The 22110-nt window shown below is 41.8% G+C and overlaps 1 protein-coding gene across 14 annotated transcripts in view; it reads left to right on the top strand.

The window, feature by feature from the left end:
* The window catches only part of ZNF385D (zinc finger protein 385D), a 571924-nt gene that overhangs the window by 405471 nt on the left and 144343 nt on the right, over window positions 1-22110 (top strand). Inside the window, exon 1 of one of the 14 annotated variants that reach the window (XM_083705885.1) lies at window positions 3230-3257. The exons of 12 other annotated variants lie outside the window; for them this stretch is intronic. In XM_083705885.1, coding sequence (XP_083562011.1) covers window positions 3245-3257 — 13 coding nt within the window. In that variant the 5' untranslated portion in view covers window positions 3230-3244. Of the gene's footprint in view, window positions 1-3229; window positions 3258-12050; window positions 12076-22110 lie in introns of those variants that run through there. One more of the 14 variants, XM_083705886.1, reaches the window with a different exon arrangement.

The following is a 22110-nucleotide window of genomic DNA, read 5'->3' as shown; positions in this document are numbered from 1 at the left end:
CTGAAGGGATGCGGTGAGCTGCACTACTGGTTTGGGTGGGAGGGGGTCGGTGGGCTGTAAGATCCCTGGGGATTGCTTCACTGACTTGTCTGGCTGGTCCCCAGAGACGCCATCTCCAGCCAGACAGTGGAGTTTTCCTGCTGCGACTCCCTCTGCTGAATTGCGTCTGTTACTGTCGCTGCGGCTGCAGTATGCTTGTGAAACCGCTGGGGACACTCTTTTGCCATATGCTGAGCACTGTCGCAGATGTAGCACTTCCTGGTTCCTCTAGGAGGCTTCATCTTGACTGCTCCCGGAGTTAGGGCTCCGACTGTGGAGTGAGCCTTAGCACCACCTATCTCCATCGGCTCCTCTCCCCCTCCCAGCGGAGGCATGGATCGAGCGCGCGCCGCCTCCTTGGGGAAGGGAGGCAGTCCTCTCGCTGGCGTGCGTCCCAAATGCCCTTCCTCCCTGCCCCAAGGGCGTCCTTCCAACCGAACCCCAATGGAGAGTGCCCGTTCCACCACTTCCTTGGTGGTTTGGGGTCTTCCCCCCCTTGCGATCTCGTCTTTCACAGCTCCGCTCAACCCCTCCCAGAACAGGTCTCTGACGGCAGGCGATTCTTTCTCCCAGGCTAGTACATTCACCAATCCGAAAAAACGTGAATGATATTGCCTCACAGTGGCTTTACCTTGTCTTAGTCCGTGAATCTCCCTCCTAGCGATATCCACATCAATCTCAGATAAAAAACACGCATCCATCACTTTAATGAAGGCAGCCGCATTTTGGAGGGCTGGATCCTTGTCTCTCCATAGATTGCGCAGCCACGATTTTGCCTCCCCCCGTAAATGCGAAATAATAAATCCCACTCTCTCTTCCTCATTTTTAAAGTCTTTGTCAAGCAGCTGCAATGCATAAATCACATCTGCTCTGAAGTTAGGATACTCCTGCAGGTCCCCATTGAAGTGAGATACCAGGCTCCCTCCTCTGTTTCCCAGCCCAATCCCTTCTGGTCTGGTGGCGGGTAGCCTCTGTGTACTTAGCACTTCTAACCTGGTTCGCAGATCCTGGCAGGCAGCAGCTGCTTCCTGTTCTTTCTTTCTGGAAGCCGCAATTTCTGCAGTCAACTGCGTCACTGCGTTTTGCAAACTCGCTATCCTCTCTTCGGTAGTCATTTCCCTGTTTTTCGTGAGCTCGCGAAGCACCAATCTTCACCCCTCGCTGCTTTCCCGCACTCCACGAGGTTGCAAAATTGGTGAAAATGCAGAGGGGACTTACTGTCAGGACTGCCGCTAGGTCCCAGCTCACAGAGGACCAACGCCCAGTGGATATTATATACAAAAGTCTTTATTGAAGTTTAGTTTCCATTTCCAAGCTCTGGGCGCGCAGGCCCACGTCTTAACGCTAGACCGGCTAAGTCCCCTCTGACTCACTGCTCCACCCACACCAGTTTAAGATTCTAGCCCGGCTCCACCTCTTGCGCTGCTCTTTCCTGCGTTGGGTCCTTCTGCCCTCTGGGGTTCCCTCCTTCCTGGACTCCTCTGACGCGGAGCCTCCTGAGTCTTGCCCCTCCCTCCGGCGGGCTTTAGGACCTAGCTCCCTTCCCGGGCTCCCCGCTGTGCCGCGCTCCTGTACATTTGAACTTGGCGCGCGCGCCCAGCCGGTGACTTTCCTTCTGACCGTTTCCCCGCTTCCTGATGTGGGTGTTGCCAAACCTGACTCCTCTCCTCCCTCTGGTGGTGAGGACACTGGTCCCGACTCCTGGGACTCCCCCTGCCCACTGCGCTCTGGTGGAGACGCTGGCCCTGATCTCCAGCTGCTGTTCAGGGACTCCCCGCTGGCCCCTCCCTCTTGAGGTTTCTCCCTTGGAATCTCCCTTGCTCTGGCCACCGGCGCTCCCTTCTGTGAGTCCTCCGATTCGCTAGAGAGGCTTGTGGAATAACTCTGGCCACTGTCACTGCCTGCGCCCCCCTCGTACTCCTCCTCCTCACTCTCCATTTGCTCCCCCTCCTGTGTCTCTCCTTCTGAACCCCTGACAGTTATACTTAAAACAAAAAAAAATTCCTTCCAGTAGCACCTTAAAGACCAACTAAGTCAGTTCTTGGTATGAGCTTTCGTGTGCATGCACACTTCTTCAGATACTTGTTCACACCAGGGGAACATCTGTACCTGAAGGTGGAAAGTGGACTTTGGAGCTTCCCTCATTCCTGTTGCAATGCTTTCAAGATTTTCATTGGATTTCTTGTATTTTGGCAAATATGCATGTAAAAAACTAAATTGCATTATTGAAATATAATTATATTTCAGGATTCAAAGTTTTATTTAATTGTTATGCTGTTTTAGTGGGCTTTTTCACCCATTCATTTTAATTGTGGATACTCATATTAATGTTTTGATGCAGTTGTTTATTGTGTATTTTAATTATGTGTGACCATATTTTGCAATTGATTTTATACTGTATTTGGAAACTGCTCACAAGCCGTTTTGACAAGTAAGCGGTATATAAATTAAATCTGATAATGATGCATTATCTAGTTGACTATGTATTTTTTGTAAGACCATTTAGTTCTATGAAATGGTGATAAGGGTTTAACCACTTGCAAACCACTTCGACCCAAGGAATCACAGCCTCGATATTACAATATAGATGGGTATATAGGTTTGACAGCTTAACCTCATCGCATGGCTTCAATTCAGGGATCATACACACTTTCCTCTTCATTTTCTAGGCATCGTCTGTACTTTAAAGCTCTGTGTCTGAGCGCCTTTCCTGTTTTTGCTCCTGAGTTTTCCCTGTTAAAATCTGCTCTTTAAAGCTGAATTGGAGCAAATGGCAATCCACTGAACACTCGGATAGTGTTTGCTGCAATTCAGCTTTAAAGAGCAGATAGAGCAAATGCAACACAGCTGAATATTCCATCCTCAGTGTTCTATAATTGCTACCTCAGTTACAACACCCTTTAATTTACATCACAGCAGCTGAAGAAGGTGGAAGCCGAAACATTTTCCTATAAGAATTCAATATTTCTGTTTTGTTCCCTACTCTCTCCACCCCCTGCACCTCCCACACTTTTGTAAAGATACATGAAACGCAGATGATTGTGTTGACAGGAAAAAAATATTCAACATGCAACTGAAGTACATATTAAAAAACTTCATAAATGACTAACTATTTGCAACGCATTGAAAAGAACATAAATTTCAAGCTAGCAAGGCAACGGTTTAACTGTCATACAGTATTGTCACTTTCTCCAGAGACTAGCAGATGGAATATTCAGGTAACCCTGGAGACAACCTGCAGCCTATACAAATATGTATATATGATGGGATAATGAGCTGCTTGTGCGTAAAGCTTGATCCCTCCGGGTTTTGGCTGGTCAGCCAACCTAAGTCTCTAACGGAGCCCCCAAAGCATGACTCCGTCAGTCGCTGGTAGAATCCGACAGTGGGCGTCTACGGAACTTACTCCAACATAAAAGCTGTTTGACGGACATGCGCCTCCTGGACTCTCTGCGTGACAGCTTCCGGCGAGGGGTGGGGGTTGCTAAAGGGGGTCTTGTTACCTCCTCACTGTTCTCACTGGAAGTATCCCAGAGCCTCCCCTCCGACTCCCTTTCCCTTTGAGCTCCTGCTCTCTCCCTACTGGTTCCCTCTTCTGCTGCAGAGTCTCTCCTATTCTCCTGGAGCCTTTCTACCACCTGTTCTTCCGATGGCAGTTCCCTGACAGTATACAAGCTCAGTGACACAGCTCATATACTGTTGTAACTCCAACAGATTGGGCCAGATACATGTATGTGAATGCGAGTTCTTAAAGATGCATGTATAATGTCTGCACTTAAATGTTTTCTGAGGAAATCGTTATGTGTGAAGCTGGTGCCAGCGGTAAGTCAAAAGTATGCTCCTTCCCTATCCCTTTCCTCCTTCAGTATCAGCTATTGAATTTAGTGGGGAGCATCACTTACCAATAGCTGAGCTATATTTATTCCTAAAAATACACTTTCTCTTCTCTTATGACTCTCAACTCATATATCCAGATGTTGCTCTGCCGTCAGCTAATTCTTTGCCTATCTTCCACGCTTTGTGCCAACTGCATTAGGGACAGCAGTCCTGTTTATGAAAGGGTTTTATTCTAAATCATTAACAATTGGTGGTGTTTCAAGTAACTCATTCCTTGGTCCAGAAGGGACAGTATTTTGTCATTTTGCTTCATGAGCTTGTAGCATTGTGAATCATCATTATCTTCTTGTTATTTAGTAGCAGTTGGGGTAACGTAGGAGAAAGCTGTATCTGATCTGCACATTTTCTCAATAAAAATTGTGTAATTTTAGTTAACCTCTCAATTTCATATCCTTTCATTATGGAGTGTAGTGTTGCTGTTGTTTAGTCGTTTAGTCATGTCCGACTCTTCGTGACCCCATGGACCAGAGCACGCCAGGCACTCCTGTCTTCCACTGCCTCCCGCAGTTTGGTCAAACTCCTGCTGGTAGCTTCGATAACACTATCCAACCATCTCGTCCTCTGTTGTCCCCTTCTCCTTGTGCCCTCCATCTTTCCCAACATCAGGGTCTTTTCCAGGGAGTCTTCTCTTCTCAGGAGGTGGCCAAAGTATTGGAGCCTCAGCTTCAGGATCTGTCCTTCCAGTGAGCACTCAGGGCTGATTTCCTTAAGAATGGATAGGTTTCTTGTTCTTGCAGTCCATGGGACTCTCAAGAGTCTCCTCCAGCACCATAATTCAAAAGCATCAATTCTTTGGCAATCAGCCTTCTTTATGGTCCAGCTTTCACTTCCATACTTCACTACTGGGAAACCATAGCTTTTACTATACGGACCTTCGTTGGCAAGGTGATGTCTCTACTTTTTAAGATGCTGTCTAGTGTACATTTTGTTTTTTTTAAAAAGAAATCGTTTACATATCAGTGTTGGTCAAATTACTATTTGTTTTGCTTTTTTTTTTTACCCCACTGATATGTTTCATATTTGTATTCTGCACAAGAAAAAGGATCAGTTTTTTTATTAATGTGGTGCATTTTAATATAGGCACTCTTAACAGATTTTAGTAGGGAAAGTGTGGCATCCTCTGCTTACTGAGATTAGATCATCCGTTTTGCTACAGTGAAATTGTGTGGGAATTATTTTGATGCAAAACATGATAAAGCTCAGCTTTCCTTTCCAATAAGATTCCCTTTGTGATAGTTCTGACTACTGCCTGTACCCAGTCTTATTGATCACCCTATCTGGAGTTCAGAAGGAATAACTGGGTTAGTATTTTAAGAATACAGTGGTACCTCGCTTTATGAACTTAATCCATTCCGGAAGTCCGTTCTTAAACTGGAACCGTTCTTAAACCGAGGCGCACTTTCCCTAATGAGGCCTCCTGCCGTTGGTGCCCTTCCACTGTTCGGATTCAGTTCTTAGACCGAGGTAAAGTTTTCAAACTGGGACACTACTTCCGGTTTTGCGGGGTTTGTAAACTGAATAGTTCGTAGACAGGGCTGTTCTTAAACCGAGCTACCACTGTATAAGCAAAACCTTGCTGGAGCAGACTGAAAGTCCATATAGTTCTGTATCCTGTTGGCCAAACAAAGACTTTTGGTGGGGGGAACCCCAAAGAAGGACTTGGCATGAACATGCCTTTCTGCTCTTTGCATCAAGCAACTGGTACTTGGAACTTGGAGGTTCCATTTTTGTCACCATAGCTTGTAGCTGCTGAATGTTGTGAAAATAATGGCAATAAAAAAGAAAATAATACTATACATAGACCATGGGATTCACTACCAGGAGACTTTATGATGTCCACCAGTTTTGATGGCTTTAAAAGGGCATTGGACAAATTCATGGAGTTTAAGGCTTTCAGTGGCTACAAATCATGATGGCTATAGATACTATATCCAAGATCAAAAAGCAGCATGACTCTGAGTATCACTTGCTAGGGGACAACTGTGGGAGAAGACTGCTGCATCAGGTTGTCCACTGTGCGAAACAGAATGCTGGATTAGATTGGCTGTTCTCATTCAACTCTTCCCATGACTGACCTAATAAACATGATCCCCCCCCTTCCCTAATCCATGTGACGGTCATCTCCAGGCTTGACTACTGTAATTCACTCTATGCGGGGCTGCCCTTGAAGCTGTCCCAGAAACTCCAGTGGGTACAGAATGCTGCAGCGAGGCTCCTCACGGGGTCTCTGCCATGGAAGCATATTCACCCAGTGCTTTTCAAGCTGCACTGGCTCCCGGTGGAGTACAGGGTCAGATTTAAGGTGCTGCTTTTGACCTTTAAAGCCCTTCATGGCCTAGGACCCTCGTACCTACGGGACCGCCTCTCCTGGTATGCCCCATGGAGAGCCTCAAGGTCCATAAATAACAACACCCTAGTGGTCCCAGGCCCTAAAGAAGTTAGATTGGCTTCAACCAGAGCCAGGGCCTTTTCAACTCTGGCTCTGGCCTGGTGGAACGCTCTGCCTCATGAGACCAGGGCCCTGCAGGATCTGATTTCTTTCCGCAGGGCCTGTAAGACAGAGTTGTTCTGCCTGGCCTTTGGCTTGGAGCCAATTTGATTCCCTCCCTCTTTTTTTTTTCTTTTCCTTCTCCTCCTGCGATGAGGCTACATTTTAATATTTTAATGTTCCATTATTTTAATGTTGTATTTTATTTTTGTTTTTAAGTTGTAATCATTCATCTTGTTTTTATTATTGCTTGTAAGCCGCTCTGAGCCCGGCCTTGGCTGGGGAGGGCGGGATATAAATAAAAAAAATATTATTATTATTATTATTAATCTTCTGTCAAAGCCATCTAAGCCTGTAGCACATCTAGTGGCAGCAAATCCATGTGAATTATGCATTGTGTGAAAAAGTACTTCCCTTTTTCTCTATCCTTTAAGCCTTCACTGGGTCCTTACTAGTAGTCTTTTTTTCCTTTTAAAAGAATAGCCTCCCAAACCATATGTCATAAGGGAAGTGCTTCAATCTCTTGATCATTGTTGTCCCTTTTGTGCCTTTTCCAGCTTTAGGATTGATCTGAGATAGGATACGTTTATCCTATTTTTTAGTATTTGATGTTGTATTGTGTTTTTACTATTTTTGTTGGGAGCCCCCCAGTGGCTGGGGCAACCCAGTCAGATGGGTGGCATAGAAATAAATAAAGTTGTTGTTGTTAATATTATTATTATTAGTAGTAGTAGTAGTAGTACACACTATGCAAAATACAGCCCTAACCACTGGTTATATAAATGTCATATTATCCTTCTGTTGCCTTTTTCACAGCTGCTTGCAGACTGAGTTAACATTTGCATTCCACTACCCACTTTGTTGTCAAGATGTCATTCCTAGTTAGCTATGCCAATTCTAGCTGCACATGTGAAGTTGGGGGTTTCTGCCTCTTTCGTAAATTGTGTTTCACTTACATGCATTGAACCTGAACAACCATATGTAAACATATGAAACAGCCCCATTGGTCCATAATAGCCCAGGCTGGTCTGCACTGATTGGCCGTGGTTATCCAGGGTCTTGGGCAGAAGTCTTTCTTGTCATCTGCTACCTCCCTGATTCCTCTAAGTGGCGATGTCAAAAATGGAACCTGGGAGCTTATGCACACAAAGCATGTGATTTGCCACTGAACTGTGTTTCTACATTGAACTGGCTGTTTTGTTGCCAGCCCACCATTTTTAAGAGGTCATTGTGGAGTTTTTCACAGCCTGTTGGGGAGAGGTATCAACCAAACACATAGCTTGGTTTACTTATACACACCATCTACTGTTATTGCTTATATAGGCACCTCACAGTAATGTTCTTGTGGTCTGCTTGTGTGAGTTGATCTGCACACTTAATATGTTGATGGTCCTGCACTGTGAGATGGGTGATATAGTAAACTCTATAGTATAGATATAGTAAACTCTATAGTTGCATGCTATTGATAAGTTTTATTTACAGCAATTTATATTGGCTGACCAATAATAATGCTCACTGGGTTGCTCACAAAATGAAAATAATAAAGTACATCACTTTATAATAATACTAAAATACAATAACCATAAAACATGAAACTGCAGTATAAGTATGCTGGCAAATTGGTTTTTTAGCATAACTAAAAATACAAAATAGAACTGTGTTGGCTGCATGTTTGCTTCGACACCCAGTTGAAGGTGTTGCATCACCAATTCAAGGTGTTGCCCAAGCCTTTTGGTCTCTAGGGGAGGTCCTCCCTGTAGTCCCAGCCTTCTCTGTTGTGTTGTGTTATCCTATAGAACTCCTCGTCTTCTGTCATGGAGACATGGAGGTGGCCTAGAAGATACCCATTACCTTTCAGAATGTGGAGCAAAACACTTGTGGAATAGCAGTCTACTCTTAGCTCCTGTCCTGAGAGAGAGAAAGGACCAGCAGCTCATGCTTACCATACTAGAGTACTAGATGGGAAAGTTAAAGCCTGTAGGAAGTTCCATTTGACATGGCTGAGCTTGGGCCTTGTAACTATTGGCTTATGTTCAGTCTGAGAGAGAACCAGAGCCAGAGAGTCAATTTCAGATCCTTGATTTGGCAGAACCTCAATAACACAATTGTTGAACAAAGAAAAAAGCTATTTCGAAACCCGCATCAATTGTTGACTAGTTTATGCCTGACAGCATAGATGTTTATAACACTTGTAAATGTAAGTGATAGCTAACTACAAAACTTATAAAAACCTTATAAATGTCTAATCCCATTGTGAAATCTATCCAGCCTCTGGCCCCATTCAGGTTTTTCCTTTGTAAGTACTAGTAAAAAACAAACAAACCCCAAAATATCTTATCCTGCCATCTTAGTTAGATAAGTACTCTATTGTGTCTTTGTAAATGATACCTTTAAACACTACTTTAATCCATATTTTAGTCAGCTCAGGGTGGTTCAAGTTACAGCGTGTATTTAATAAAGTAATGCGCTGAATTCTAAAGAAATCAAAACAAAAACAATGAATATTTGATTGTTTTGAACCAGCTGAATAAACATAGGGCCCAGTCCTACCATTTTTAGGTCCCTTTGACTGAGGTCATGGTTGGCTTTCCTGTTGAAATAAAGGGACTGAAAATGCTTCACTTGGCTTGATTTTGCCCTTAGTATTTTGCTATATGCTTTGAGTTGCTGGCATCCTACATACTCTCGAACATTTCTCAGGTGAAAATAGGGACATCCTATTCTACAGAGCCAGTGTGGTGTAGTGGTTAAGAGCAGTAGTCTCGTAATCTGAGGAACTGGGTTCGCACCTCTGCTCCTCCACATGCAGCTGCTGGGTGACCTTGGGCTAGTCACACTTCTCTGAAGTTTCTTAGTCCCACTCACCTCACAGGGTGTTTGTTGTGGGGGAGGAAGGGAAGAGGAGAATGCTAGCCGCTTTGAGACTCCTGAAGAGGAGTGAAAGGCAGGATATTAAATCCAAACTCTTCTTCTCTTCTACATCAGGAAGCTTCTCCCATGTTTGATCTTGCTGCACGCATAGACGTCATATGCACATCTACATCGGATCCCTCTGCTGAACCTGACTCGCAGGATTGTTTTAAAGAAAAAATATGCAAAGGAAGGGATTGTATACAACACCTTCCACAAATAAATGGAATAATGAAATTATTTTTTAGCTATTAGCTGCCTTGAATCCCTGTCAGGGGGAAAAGATGGGATATGGTGATGATGATGATAGAAACTGAGAATGATCAGGAACATACCAGAGAGTAAATCCTATTGAAATCAGTGGGACTTCTAAGTACAAATGTTTAGGATTGCAGTGTAAGGCTGCCCAGTCTGTACCCTGTTACCTGGGAGTAAGCTCCATTGAATACAGTGGGACTTACTTCTGAGTAGATAGTGTAAGGTTCCATTCACAATAACATGGCACTCATTTCAAGACATGATAGCAACATAAGAGAGGAAGAAATATATTTTTTTTTAATCCCGTTGTAGTTCTCTTGAAGGGACGCAGGTGGCGCTGTTGGTTAAAGCCTCAGTGCCTAGGACTTGCCGATTGAAAGGTCGGCGGTTTGAATCCCTGCGGCGGGGTGCGCTCCCGCTGCTAGGTCCCAGCGCCTGCCAACCTAGCAGTTCGAAAGCACCTCCGGGTGCAAGTAGATAAATAGGGACCGCTTACCAGCGGGAAGGTAAACGGCGTTTCCATGTGCAGCTCTGGCTCGCCAGATGCAGCTTTGTCACACTGGCCACGTGACCCGGAAGTGTCTCCGGACAGCGCTGGCCCCTGGCCTCTTGAGTGAGATGGGCGCACAACCCCAGAGTCTGTCAAGACTGGCCCGTATGGGCAGGGGTACCTTTACCTTTACCTTTACCTTTACTAGTTCTCTTGAAAGAGCAAGTTATGTTCAGAAGAGAGTGGAGGAGAAACTTTGAAAATCTGCTGATGATATAAGAGTCCTTTGATTAACAATTCTTGCACGTGTGTGCTTATTATACCATAAACATGACCTTTATAAAAATATTAGGAAAAACCAACTGTGGAACTTGCCAGGTCAAAGCTTTTTAAATGTCAACAAATACAATGCCTTTACATTAATGTGGCATTACAGTATCTAGCAATAGATTTGCTAGCAAACTCTCCCCTGGGGTTTTAATGTTTATATTTAAGGTGTATTTAATGGTGGTGGGGATTTGTCTTGATCACTGATGGCATACATACATTATTTAATTGTATACCACCTTTCCACAATTCAAACCATGCTCAAGGCAGCTTACAACATTAAAAAACCCCTGTAACTACAACATAGCAAGTCATACCCAATAAGTAAAACATTAAAAATACAAAACCAAAGAGCCATTTCCACATAACTCTAAAATAAAGATACAAAAAACTCCATAAACAGCACCCCAGCCTTACATATTTACTTCCCCATTGAGAATTATGGGAAGTGTAGTTTGTTAAGAGTACTAGGAATTGCAGATTGGGAGGTGGGGTAATCTACAGTTCCCAGGATTACTGAGTGCATGTGCTTTAAAAGTGCCTTAAATGTGTGATGTGTTTGAAACCACTTTGTGTTGGATGTCTACAATATTTAGTTAAATACAACGAAATGCCATAATAGAAGAAAATAGGTGAGGCATTGTCTCTCCTCCCTCCCTCCCTCCCTCCCTCCCTCTCACACACACACACACACACGCACACACGCACACACACACACACACACACACACACACACACAGACATTGCACTCTGATGTGAGGGTAGATGTTCTTTTTACTTTTTCTTAAGTTAGCTATAAACAGGATTATAGATGCTACATACATAAAAAAACTAGATAATAATCTCAACACTAATGATATTTTTTAAAAAACAACAACAACAACAACAACAACCCTGTGGATACATTCCAAAAGACTTTACTAGAAATAACTTACAGCAATATTTATTAACTCAAGACCAACAGTTGCACAAATAATGAAACAGCTTGCTTCACATATGCAAAACAATTGTAAACAACTTAAGCTTGCCTTCTCATGCTCAATTGTAAACCCATAATTAGTACCTGGTGAAAACCTGTCATGAACTGGCAGAACAACAGGGAGGAGCAATAGGAACCTGGCGAGGGGGTGGAGCCATGAGTGCGACACACTGGGGCAAGCTGGGGTTGGGGAAGAAGAGGTTGGTATAGGCAGTACTCACGGGGCAATGGAAGATGACGAGGGGATGGGGGTCAGTGTGCAGGAACCAGAGCAGCAGGACCCATCACCAAGAGCCAGCCCTGTCTCCACGAACATGGCAGGCTTTGACATGTAGGGAGCAGCAGGAGTGGCTCTCTAAGAGGCTGGTTGAAGCAGGCAAAGGCCCATAGCCCAGCTCCCTAGCTGATCAGATAGGGCCCACTAGCTCTGAGAGGAGGTGTGTGATTCCTCAGCTGAAGTAGGCTCAGAACAGATTAGGGTCACATGCCTCCAAGCCCAGATGCTGCAATCAGCATGCAAAGTGCAAAAGGGCAGCAAAGCTGAGGTGCTATGTCTGCTCAACTGCCCATGTTGATGGACCTCAGCTTGTATACTCCACGATCTCTGTGGGACTGTTGCTTTGGTTTGGGCTTTGGACAAGTTGGTTGATCCTGGACTAGGGATTTGACATACTGACATGCTGCCAGGTAGGCCAGCGATTCTGTACAAAACCCTTCTCTAATGCAATGTTGTATTATAGCTGTCCTGTCTGATACTCTGTTCTCTTAATCTAAGAAACCATGTTAGTGTAACCATCAAGGGTATACTTCCAACATCTATTTAGCCAATCTGTGGAAGAAAGTAACTTACTGGGTCTTGATTTCCTTGTGTATAGGTGTCACAAAGTACAAGACCTTTACATTAATGTAGCATTACAGTGACTAACAATAGATTTATTGGGTTTTAATGTTTATATTTAAGGTGTATTTAACAGGTGTAGGGAATTTGTATTATCATTGCATACACACCACACATTTGAAGCACCCTCCTCCCAAGATTCCTGGTAACTAGCTTTTAAGTTTGCTACGAGTTGTAAACTGTAGTTTTCAGGATTCTTGAGTGAGTCAGATGAGCATGTAGTGTTTGGTGGGTTTGTGTATAGCCATAATTTTTAATGACTCATTTGCAACCTCCTTGTTATGAATATAGAATAATAGAATTGTAGGTTGGGAAGGGACACCGAGGGCCATCTAGTCCAGCCACCAGTGGAATCGCTCCTATACAAATGTTTTTACTTCATACTAATGAAATGCCATAATATAAAATAATAAATATTATTATAGGGTGGTGTATCATCCAAAGTCCTTCTAGCTTAGAGCAGGAGCTAAGGTGTTAGATGTACTGTATTTTGTTTTCCCCTTGTGTGCATCCAATTCTCTTCGTAACTGTTTCCCACAGATTTCAATGGTGTGATAATTATTTATGCCAATTCCATACTCCCCAACATGTTGAGTCTCAAAACTAGGATGCATGTCTTCCTGTCCATGCTCCCATCTAAGATAACAGAGCCCAAAAGACACACATTTCTCAGTGCTGTGCTCTCACACATTTTCTGAGTGTTGCACAAGATTGTGGCCCCGAAAAAGCCACAGGTGGTTTTTTTTTTTTGGGGGGGGAATCTTGGTGCGAAATCACATACGATCACTGTGACCCAAAAGGCTACTGTGCTCTTGCAGGGGGGAAAACCAGGATGTCCTGATTTTTCCAAGACACTTGAGGGAGGTATGCAATTCTAGGCTGGCATAGATGGGGGCACCTCACCAGTGAATAATGGGGCCTTATAAGATTAAAAGGCTGCCTTCAACTTGCCCATCCCAATGTGTGCTGTAACACCAGCTATTGTCAGCAGGAATACTCATGGTAGATCTTTGTCTACAGAGCTTTCTGTATTCATAACAAGGGACTCTGCAGCACATGAGGCCTGCCCACCAACAGAGTTCATCTTTTCAGGCAGCAAAGATGCCTGCAATCTCTGCTCTTTCTTTACCAGTGGAGCTGTGGGGTCAGGCTCACTCTGCCCACCTGTTTTGTCATATATACTAGCAGCATGTCAAAGAACAATCTAGCATTTGTATTATTTAAGTTGCCTGTGGGAGTAGGAGAGAAAATAAGAGTTAATTGTCAATCCCTGTGTTAGATCTCAGATGACTGTAAGAGTTCGACTCATTGCTCTCACATCAGGGTTCATCGCTGATCTGTCATTGCTTCACTGTTTTACACACAATGACTCTCAGTCAGATGTCTGAACTGTTTTTATTGGCAAAACTCAAGAGGGGGAAAGTGTGAGAGTTAAAATCTGAAAGTTCTGTTTGTTAAGGGTGGGTGTGTGACACATAGAAATTGCCCCTTGAAATCAACAAGTATGCATGCAGGTGACCTGGAACTGATATTCCCTGGAGTGGAATTAATTGAAGATCATATGTATATATCCTTTCATTCAAAAGTACTAGAACTTTTGAAGAAAAGTGTGGGACTTTTGTTATGAGCTACTGCGTGGAGGTTTGATTTCAACTGCATAGCGCTGGCCAGCCCAGTATTCTGTACTGGTTATGTAACTTATAAATTGGTATATTTTAAAAAAATTGGATAATTAGATGTTAGATGTTACAGTGCTGTATATTTTTCTTCCACATTGGCCCTCTTTTGGTGTTGCAGGATCCAGGGGATAAAATCAAAGCTTTTTCTCTTTTTTCTTTACCCATTTTCTTGTCTATTCCTTTTAACAGTTTCAGCAATACAGGTCTGATGTATTTATGTATCTAAGATAACCTTTTCTGGTTCAACAACTTTGGGGGGTGTCCATATATATATATATAAAGTTAAAATGCTAATAAGCCTTGGGATGAGTATCCATTTGGAATGTGAAAGCTGGGTTTTAGCTGCTAGCATTTCCTGCCAGTACATGTTTCTTCCAACCCCCATGAGAATAGCACTTCTTCAAACAGCAGAGCTAGAGTAAGGAGCAGTGGGAAGCAATTATTGTACAGTCCCTTTTGGCATAGCCTAAATAGCAGGGACAGGGCCAAGATCTGTGCAGGGCAAACATAGCTATTATTTCACGTCTTTCCTCCCTGCAGTTTACCTTAACGCTTTATTTGCTGAACGACAGCTTAGGCTCAGAGTAAATAACAGAGGATCTAATCCGGAACACTTTCATCATAAAGAAAGCCACGCAGTCCTTGTTTAAAAAGCTCGATCTGTAGAATATTTAAGAGGTTTTGGGAAATATCAGGTACTATGTTTCTGGATATCTTGCCTCTCTCTCCTAAACAAAACAACATTGTTGCTTTTGTACCCAGAGAACAATGCTCTGTTTCAACCAAAATAATTACACAATGTGTCCACAAAGGAACACACTGCTCTTCTTCTGATCTCCTTATTTCACAGATGATTTCACAGTCATGTGGGATCAAGAGCAGCATGTGTTGCCTCCACTTCAAATTTTCAGTTAAAAACACCTCCTTGATTAGGAACTACATTAAGCTCTCATGTTATCTGTCTATTGATGAATATGAAACTTAAGCATTTGTTAAATGACTGGGGGGGACGGGACACCAGATGTCCAACACGGTGAGAATATTTTGCTATTGCTGGATAGTTGTTCCTTCTTACTTAAAGAAAGTTGGATTGTGTAACATAGGTGCATGTATGTGGAACTCCTGTTTTTTGAAGATGAGGAGGATTTGGTGTTCTCAGCGTTCAATTCTTTTTAAATGTCCAATATAATTAGATGCATATTCAAGAACTACAGCATTGAAGGGAACAGGGACACCAGCTCCATTAGAAATTAATTCAGTTCAGTAGAAATGAATTCATTTTAATTTAATTTTCTAGTCAGAGCTAAGATAAAACACATCAGATACCTATCAATCAATCGTTCTAATTAGCAAACGACAATAGAATGAAAGGTGGCTTTATATTAATATGTTTGAATGTTTCAAATAGATAATTATGTCATTTTCATTGTTAAGAGCATGAGTCATGCCACATTTCCCAAGAAAATAATTTGTTCAACATTGCCAGGGGTATTGAAGATTCACATGAGTATTTTTTAGTTGTTGTATGATGCCAGTGAATGGTCAAGTGATTCCTTTGTGCGCCATCTACCCAAAACCCAAGCTGTTTCACTTAGACTGGATATCACCACCCAAAAATGCCAAGTGAATCAACACTGAGATGTGTGTACAATCCTGTTCATTCAAACATGCATGCAGCACATGTTGTGAACAAGTATATTTACAAGTGCATGCATACATTGGATAGAAATATTTGACCCTCCAGATGTTCCATCAGCACCAGCCAGGATGAACAGTGGTCAAGGATTATGGCAGCTATAGCACAGCAACATCTTGGAGATTTGCTGGTTATCCATCCCTGAGATTCCTTAAATCAGAAGCCAGTGGGGAAAGCATATATGGTATATGTGAAACAAACTAAAAAGTCTTGTTCACTTACCTCTTAAGACACAAGGGAATGTCATGAATAAAAAGAGAAGGGACATAGAAGTTGATATTTTGGCAAATCCTAGACATCAGTATTTTAAAAATTTATGTCACATGGAAATGCCAGCAGTTTTAAATTTTTCCATAGTGGCGTTCATACATTTTACATTTTTTTCTGTCCACGTTCTTTGGAAAGAGCTGTTCAGAAATAAAGCTGGAAAGTTAATATCTGCTCTGCCAAACCATCATTATTAATTATGTATATATAGAGGAAAAAATGAAATTTACTCAGGCTAGTCAAAAACAATAATTTATCTTCAATGATGACAAAGTCAATGGCAAGTTGAAAGTTTCAGATGTTTTCAGTTTAACAAAAGAACTGGTTGACAAAATGGCGTTCATTTTTTCCATACTTTTTTTTATTATTTTGAAGTGTCTTGCTCCATTTCCAACCTCTGAAAAAATTATCCTCTCATTCCCTCTCTCAAGTGTGAAACACATTCACTTGTAGCTAGATGTCAGGAAATAATAGCTTCTCCATGTGATCAATCAATATGTGGCTCAGTTATTCTCCACCCCCTGTAATATCATTATCCAACACAGAGACAGTGGTGCAACATTTTAAATGCACACTTTCTATATTGAAAACACTTGAGAGAAAGAGAAAAAGTAGCTTCGTTGCAAGCATATAACCTAGTTGCAATAAGGAAGAGATCAATGCTAATTTTAAGTATGTAGATTTGCAGCTGCATACTACAAATGGGTCAGTGGATGCCAGCAATATGCTAGACATGCAAGGGTATTAATGTCCCCCCACCCCTTCAAGAACTGTGTAATGCAGTCAAAACTGGGAACTATGCTGGAAATTCAGCAAAATATCAGTGCTCTCGTTCTACAAAAATCCTGGAATTGATCTATTTATGAGGGAATATGCCCAGGTGCCCAGTACAAAGTAAGTGGATTGTTTTATCCAATTTGACAGGTTTAGTTGTAGCTTGTGAGTGGGAAGGCAGAGGTAGTGGCACCTTCTGAGTGGTGGCACTGCATTCCTTGGTGCCAGGTGAAGCAGAGATGGTGCGTTCAGGGGACTCTGAATTGTTGGTGGTACAGTGGTACCTTGATTTAAGACCGTAATCCATTCCGGAAGTCCGGTCTTAAAACAAAGCGGACTTAAAACAAGGCGTGCTTTCCCATAGAAAGTAATTGAAAATGGATTGATCCGTTCTAGACAATGAAAAACGCCCCCTAAAACAGCAATTTAACACAAATTTTACTGTCTAACCAGACTATTGATCCATAGAATGAAGGCAATAATCAGTGTACTGCACTATAAAATAAATAAGACAGAATTGTAGATGAAAAAAAATTACATTTTCCCCTTACGTGCACTGATGATAGTCATTGCTTGGATGGGGGGGGGGCTTTTATCCATTTCTGCAGTCACACAATCAACCAGTAGCTGAACTGGGTTCCACACAGTTACAGAAACAAGTCACAAAAACAAAGCCACAAGCCACAGTCACAGGTCAGCCCCATAAAATGAAGTCACAGTCAAAAAACTGAAAAAGCCACACAAACCAAAACGCAAAAAAGATAACAAAACCTCCAAATATCACCTCTGCTCAGGATTCAACAGTGGACAGACTTAACAGGAAGCCTCTGATTAGCAGCGAGGGGCTCAATTAACGAACGAAACACACTTAGCAGGAACCAGATGATGAAAAGTGACCCCTAAAACAGCAGCCAGGCCCGCACTGTACTGCATTGGTACACATACCTGCAGACTTGCCACCAACAACCCAGGATGGCACCATTTTCACTCTCCTTCGTAAGCCACTCCCCCTGAGGAGGGGCTACTATGCCTGCAACTTTCACCCAGTTCTGCCCAAAGGAAAAATAATTATAGCCATTCTTTGTTTCCTCATGATATTAAAAGCTTCATTTTCTGAATCCAGCTGCACTGTCTGAAGTAATTAAACTTATAGGTCTTATTATTGCAGAGCTAGTGTTCTTCTGGCTGCTAATTTATTTTGAGCTTTGCGGGGTGATCAACTGTTAAAAACTTCGTACTTATGTACAAATGATTTAATTTTTTTAAGGTTGACTTGAACATGTAAATGTCAATATAAGGTTGCAACCAACAACCCAGGGAATTTCAGAGGATAGTAACTTTAAAAATCCTAGGACTGAAATCCTTGGGTTTACAAAATATGGGCTGGCAAGCATATTTGAGAGGATTCTGATAAGATATCTGCTTCTTGAGACTAATCGTACAGCTGACAGGAAAGAGTTTAGAAATGGGCACATTCACAGTGATAGGATCTATAGATTCCCCAGAAGCAAATTCTTCTTTCTATCTACTTCACACACAGCAGAAAATGGTGCATACAGCTGTCCGAGATGTTAACAAATGGTTAGCAGGGGAGAGATGTAAATAGTACTTCTCACTGCTAAAAAACTTGAATAGTTTTTACAAGAGTGGAACACTGATGAGCAGTTATGAACAATGATAAAATCAATGCACTCAGAATGTACTGGACTTTTCTTGTCCTAGAGGTCTTTTGTCTTTGCTTTCATACTTACAAAGGACAATCAAAAGAGGAGTGCCGTAGCAAGCTCTTTGGAATAGCGCTTGAAATAATCCTTTAAACTAGAGAAGGATGGAAAGATGTGATTGCCATTTGCAAATATATTATGCACGCATGGACATATAACTGAATAGTGCAAATACAAATTACTTGAGATGCAAGAAAAGCAATTTGTGTAAGAATCAAATGCCCAACATTTAAAATGTTTGTTATCTTAGTGTGCATGTATTATGTATGTTGAAATCAATTTACATAAACATGGGGAAAACTGCTGGCACTTTGCATTTTTTTATATCTGTTAATGTCACAGTCAGTTTAGGAGCTTCAAGTTGTTACTGCTGTGGAAATATCATGCATCTTGTTTATTTACATATTCATAACATTTTATGTTCTGTTAGACTGTATCTGATCCCATAGTTGGAATGTTGTCATAGCCCTCAGATCAACAGCCTTCGGTTCCCTGATGTAGCATCAAACAGAAGTGAAAGAATCACTGGAAGGTACAGGGAACCCTCAGTACAGTGGTACCTCGGGTTAAGAGGTTAAGAACTTAATTCGTTCTGGAGGTCTGTTCTTAACCTGAAGCACCACTTTAGCTAATGGGGCCTCACACAGCCACTGTGCCACCGCCACGCGATTTCTGTTCTTATCCTGAAACAAACTTCTTAACCTGAGGTACTATTTCTGGGTTAGCAGAGTCTGTAACCTGAAGTGTATGTAACCCGAGGTACCACTGTATTGTAAAGTATCTCCTACACTCAGACAGAGTTTGATTTTGCCTAAATCCATTTCCCGTGCTGCTTTTTAAAATGATGCATTTTAATGTGGAAATCATATGTACTGTACACTTTCTTGAGAGTCAATCCAACTGTGCAGAATGGGATATGCTTCTGAGTAAGCATGCTTAGAATTTTGCTGCACGAATCACTGTGCACTTTATGTAAGAACGCATGTAGGTATGGGACTTTCCAAACAATTGCTCCATTGTTAAGAATCCAGGCAATATTGCTTCAGCTAAGGCATAACGGTTTTGTATTTTCCAAGAGCTAGAACTCCAATTTTGAATTGATAGTAAAATGCCACGCTCCTCCTAGCAGGAATATAGTTGTGTAGTTGTTATACACTATCCAATTGGATAGTGTATATGAAGTAAATGCCAATACCTCTTTCACTCCCTCTCCCTCCCTCCCTCCCCCTCTCTCACACACACTCCTTACATGTTTTTGTGTGACTCTTAACTCCTAATTTTTTTTTTGAATAGTCTTCCAGTACTGATGCTGTAAAATGATCAAGGTTATTAGTATGTTCCCCTGCCCTGTCCTTGAGAAACTAAGAGCACAGCAACTGGTGTGGTGTATATTGCTTATTGGGATTGTACAGAGGCTTCCCCCCTCCCTCTGGGAAAAGGTCAGTCTAGAGTGAGTCATTGTACCTGCTGCCATTCAGACATCATGTCTTTAAAATAAATCATAAGTTCAAGTTCAGGCAAAACTGTCAGATTTCTGATGGGGAAGGAAAGAGTCTTGGTGGATATGCTGTCCTGTCGCTTCATTTGTCCTGCATATCTCCCTCATTTAATTTTATCTATATGCCAGCAGTATGACATCTTTTAAAAACTGAAGGTAGATTTAGACTCACATTCATTGATTAGAAAAGTCCTATGTCTATTTCACAGGAAGGATTTGCCAGCTAACACACATTTAAGTCATTAGGTTTGCATGGAGCATAACACATGGCTGTACCTGCTGTGACTTGGGTAAGAAGCATGGAGCAAATCTTTGGGACAAGAAGGAAATGAGAGTTTTTACTATTGGTGATATTCTTGGGTATGGATTTGCCAAGTTCGTGATATTCCAAAATAGATTTGTCATTCAGAGACATGGGCACGACCAATATGTCCAGGAGCCAGACAGATGTAGTGCATTACTGTCAGACAAGGCTTGGATAAACCCTAAGATACGCACTTGAGTTGTATTGGCAATTGTGTGTCATTGAGTGTTCTAGTTTGTTAATGATCCAAGGGCCAAGCAGTCAGGGAAGCATACTGAAATTTCAGATTGTATTTTGTACCTAATGCAACTAGTGGCTCTGATAAATGAGGTGCTCTGGGTGTTCTGCTGAATTCGGAAGAGATCATGGACTTAGAGATCTGGCCAAAGTGTTTGGGTGATATCTGGGAATTTCTTGCTGTGAACTCTGTGGATTTATAAAAATGCTATCCCATCTGCCTGGAAATTCTCAAGCTTCCCAATGTTCAGTTAGTCAAATCCCAAGATATTAGATTAGTGCTGACAAGGACCTTATGAAAATCAATATTACAACCAACCCTTGCATCATCCTCAGTGACCAAAGAGCCTTCTCTTTTTTGAAAATGTAAATAGAACCCATAGATCTTAGATGCAGCCCTCTTTATTGGGAGTGGCCAATCTGTGGCTGTCCACGATTCTGTTGGATTTGGCCTCCTCCCATGAGCTTGGGGTCTTGGGAGAGGGATCAGACAATATCTGGAGGGCACAGGGTTAGCTGCCCTTTTTCTGTATGCTATAACAGTCATTCTTATTTAATCTCTTCTGTTCAATTACAATATTGCACTGAAGTACTGAACCAAAGTAACAGTCTATCTAGCCAAGTTTCTCACAGCAGTGCCTTAAATACTTCTGACTCCCCCAGGTCAATTTAGCCAATATTTAAGCAGCTGATAAATGACTGTCTGGTTGCCTAAGATGAGTGCTGACTTGTATTATTCTTTTATCACTTCCCCTCCCATAATGGCGCTCTTCTAAAGGTCGGATTCAATTTCCACTTTCACAAGTGTTGTAAATCACAAGAGATTCCATGGAAGTCAGTGTACAATGTGAAATAAATATGAGCCATAAATTGATATACTTGATTTATAAGACCAGTGCTTCCCTTTCGCTAAACTTTTTTTTTGTCAGGTGTTTTAGAGAGCAATTGAAAAGATGGTAAAAGCGTGTTGTCACATAATTTCGTCTCCAGCAGATTTCCTACCAAAAGTAGGAGAGTTGATAATTTGATATAGCAAGTTAATTCAATCATTTACTGTGAGCCTTCAATTAGATGTATTAAAATGCAACTCTGGTTAAGAGCTTTTCTGGCTGCAGTTAACACATTCGAAGTGAATCCATCCAATGATTTTATATAAGAATTGTAATTGGAAAAGAACCTCTTACCTTATATAAAGGAATCAAGTTTCTTACCTTCTATTCATTCTTTATCTTTCATTTTTTTTTTTAATAAAATTTTTATTAGGGGTTTTTACAAAATAAAGTACAAAGATAAACAACCTTTCTTTTATCTCAACAGAGTTTCATAACTTCTTTGGACTTCCTCACATCTCCCGCTGCCATTTTCATCATCATAAATTTTTTCCATGCAATTTATCATCTAATTTGCAAATTTTATAACCACTTATTTAAATATAATCCTCTGTAAATTAATTTCTCTTAATCTCACTTTACATCCCATTCCGATCCGATTTTGTGGTGGCCAATTATTTATGATCAAACATCCTACTTAACTTTCCACCAAATCACAATATTTTTGTAAATAAGTCTTAAATTTCCTCCAATCTTCTTCAACCCTCTCTTCTCCCAGGTCTCGAATTCTGCCAGTCATCTCAGCCAGTTGCATA

This window comes from Podarcis gaigeae, assembly GCF_964106915.1.
Source record: "Podarcis gaigeae genome assembly, chromosome: 12".
Classification (NCBI taxonomy): domain Eukaryota; kingdom Metazoa; phylum Chordata; class Lepidosauria; order Squamata; family Lacertidae; genus Podarcis; species Podarcis gaigeae.
This window is presented reverse-complemented; position numbering and strand designations above follow the sequence as displayed.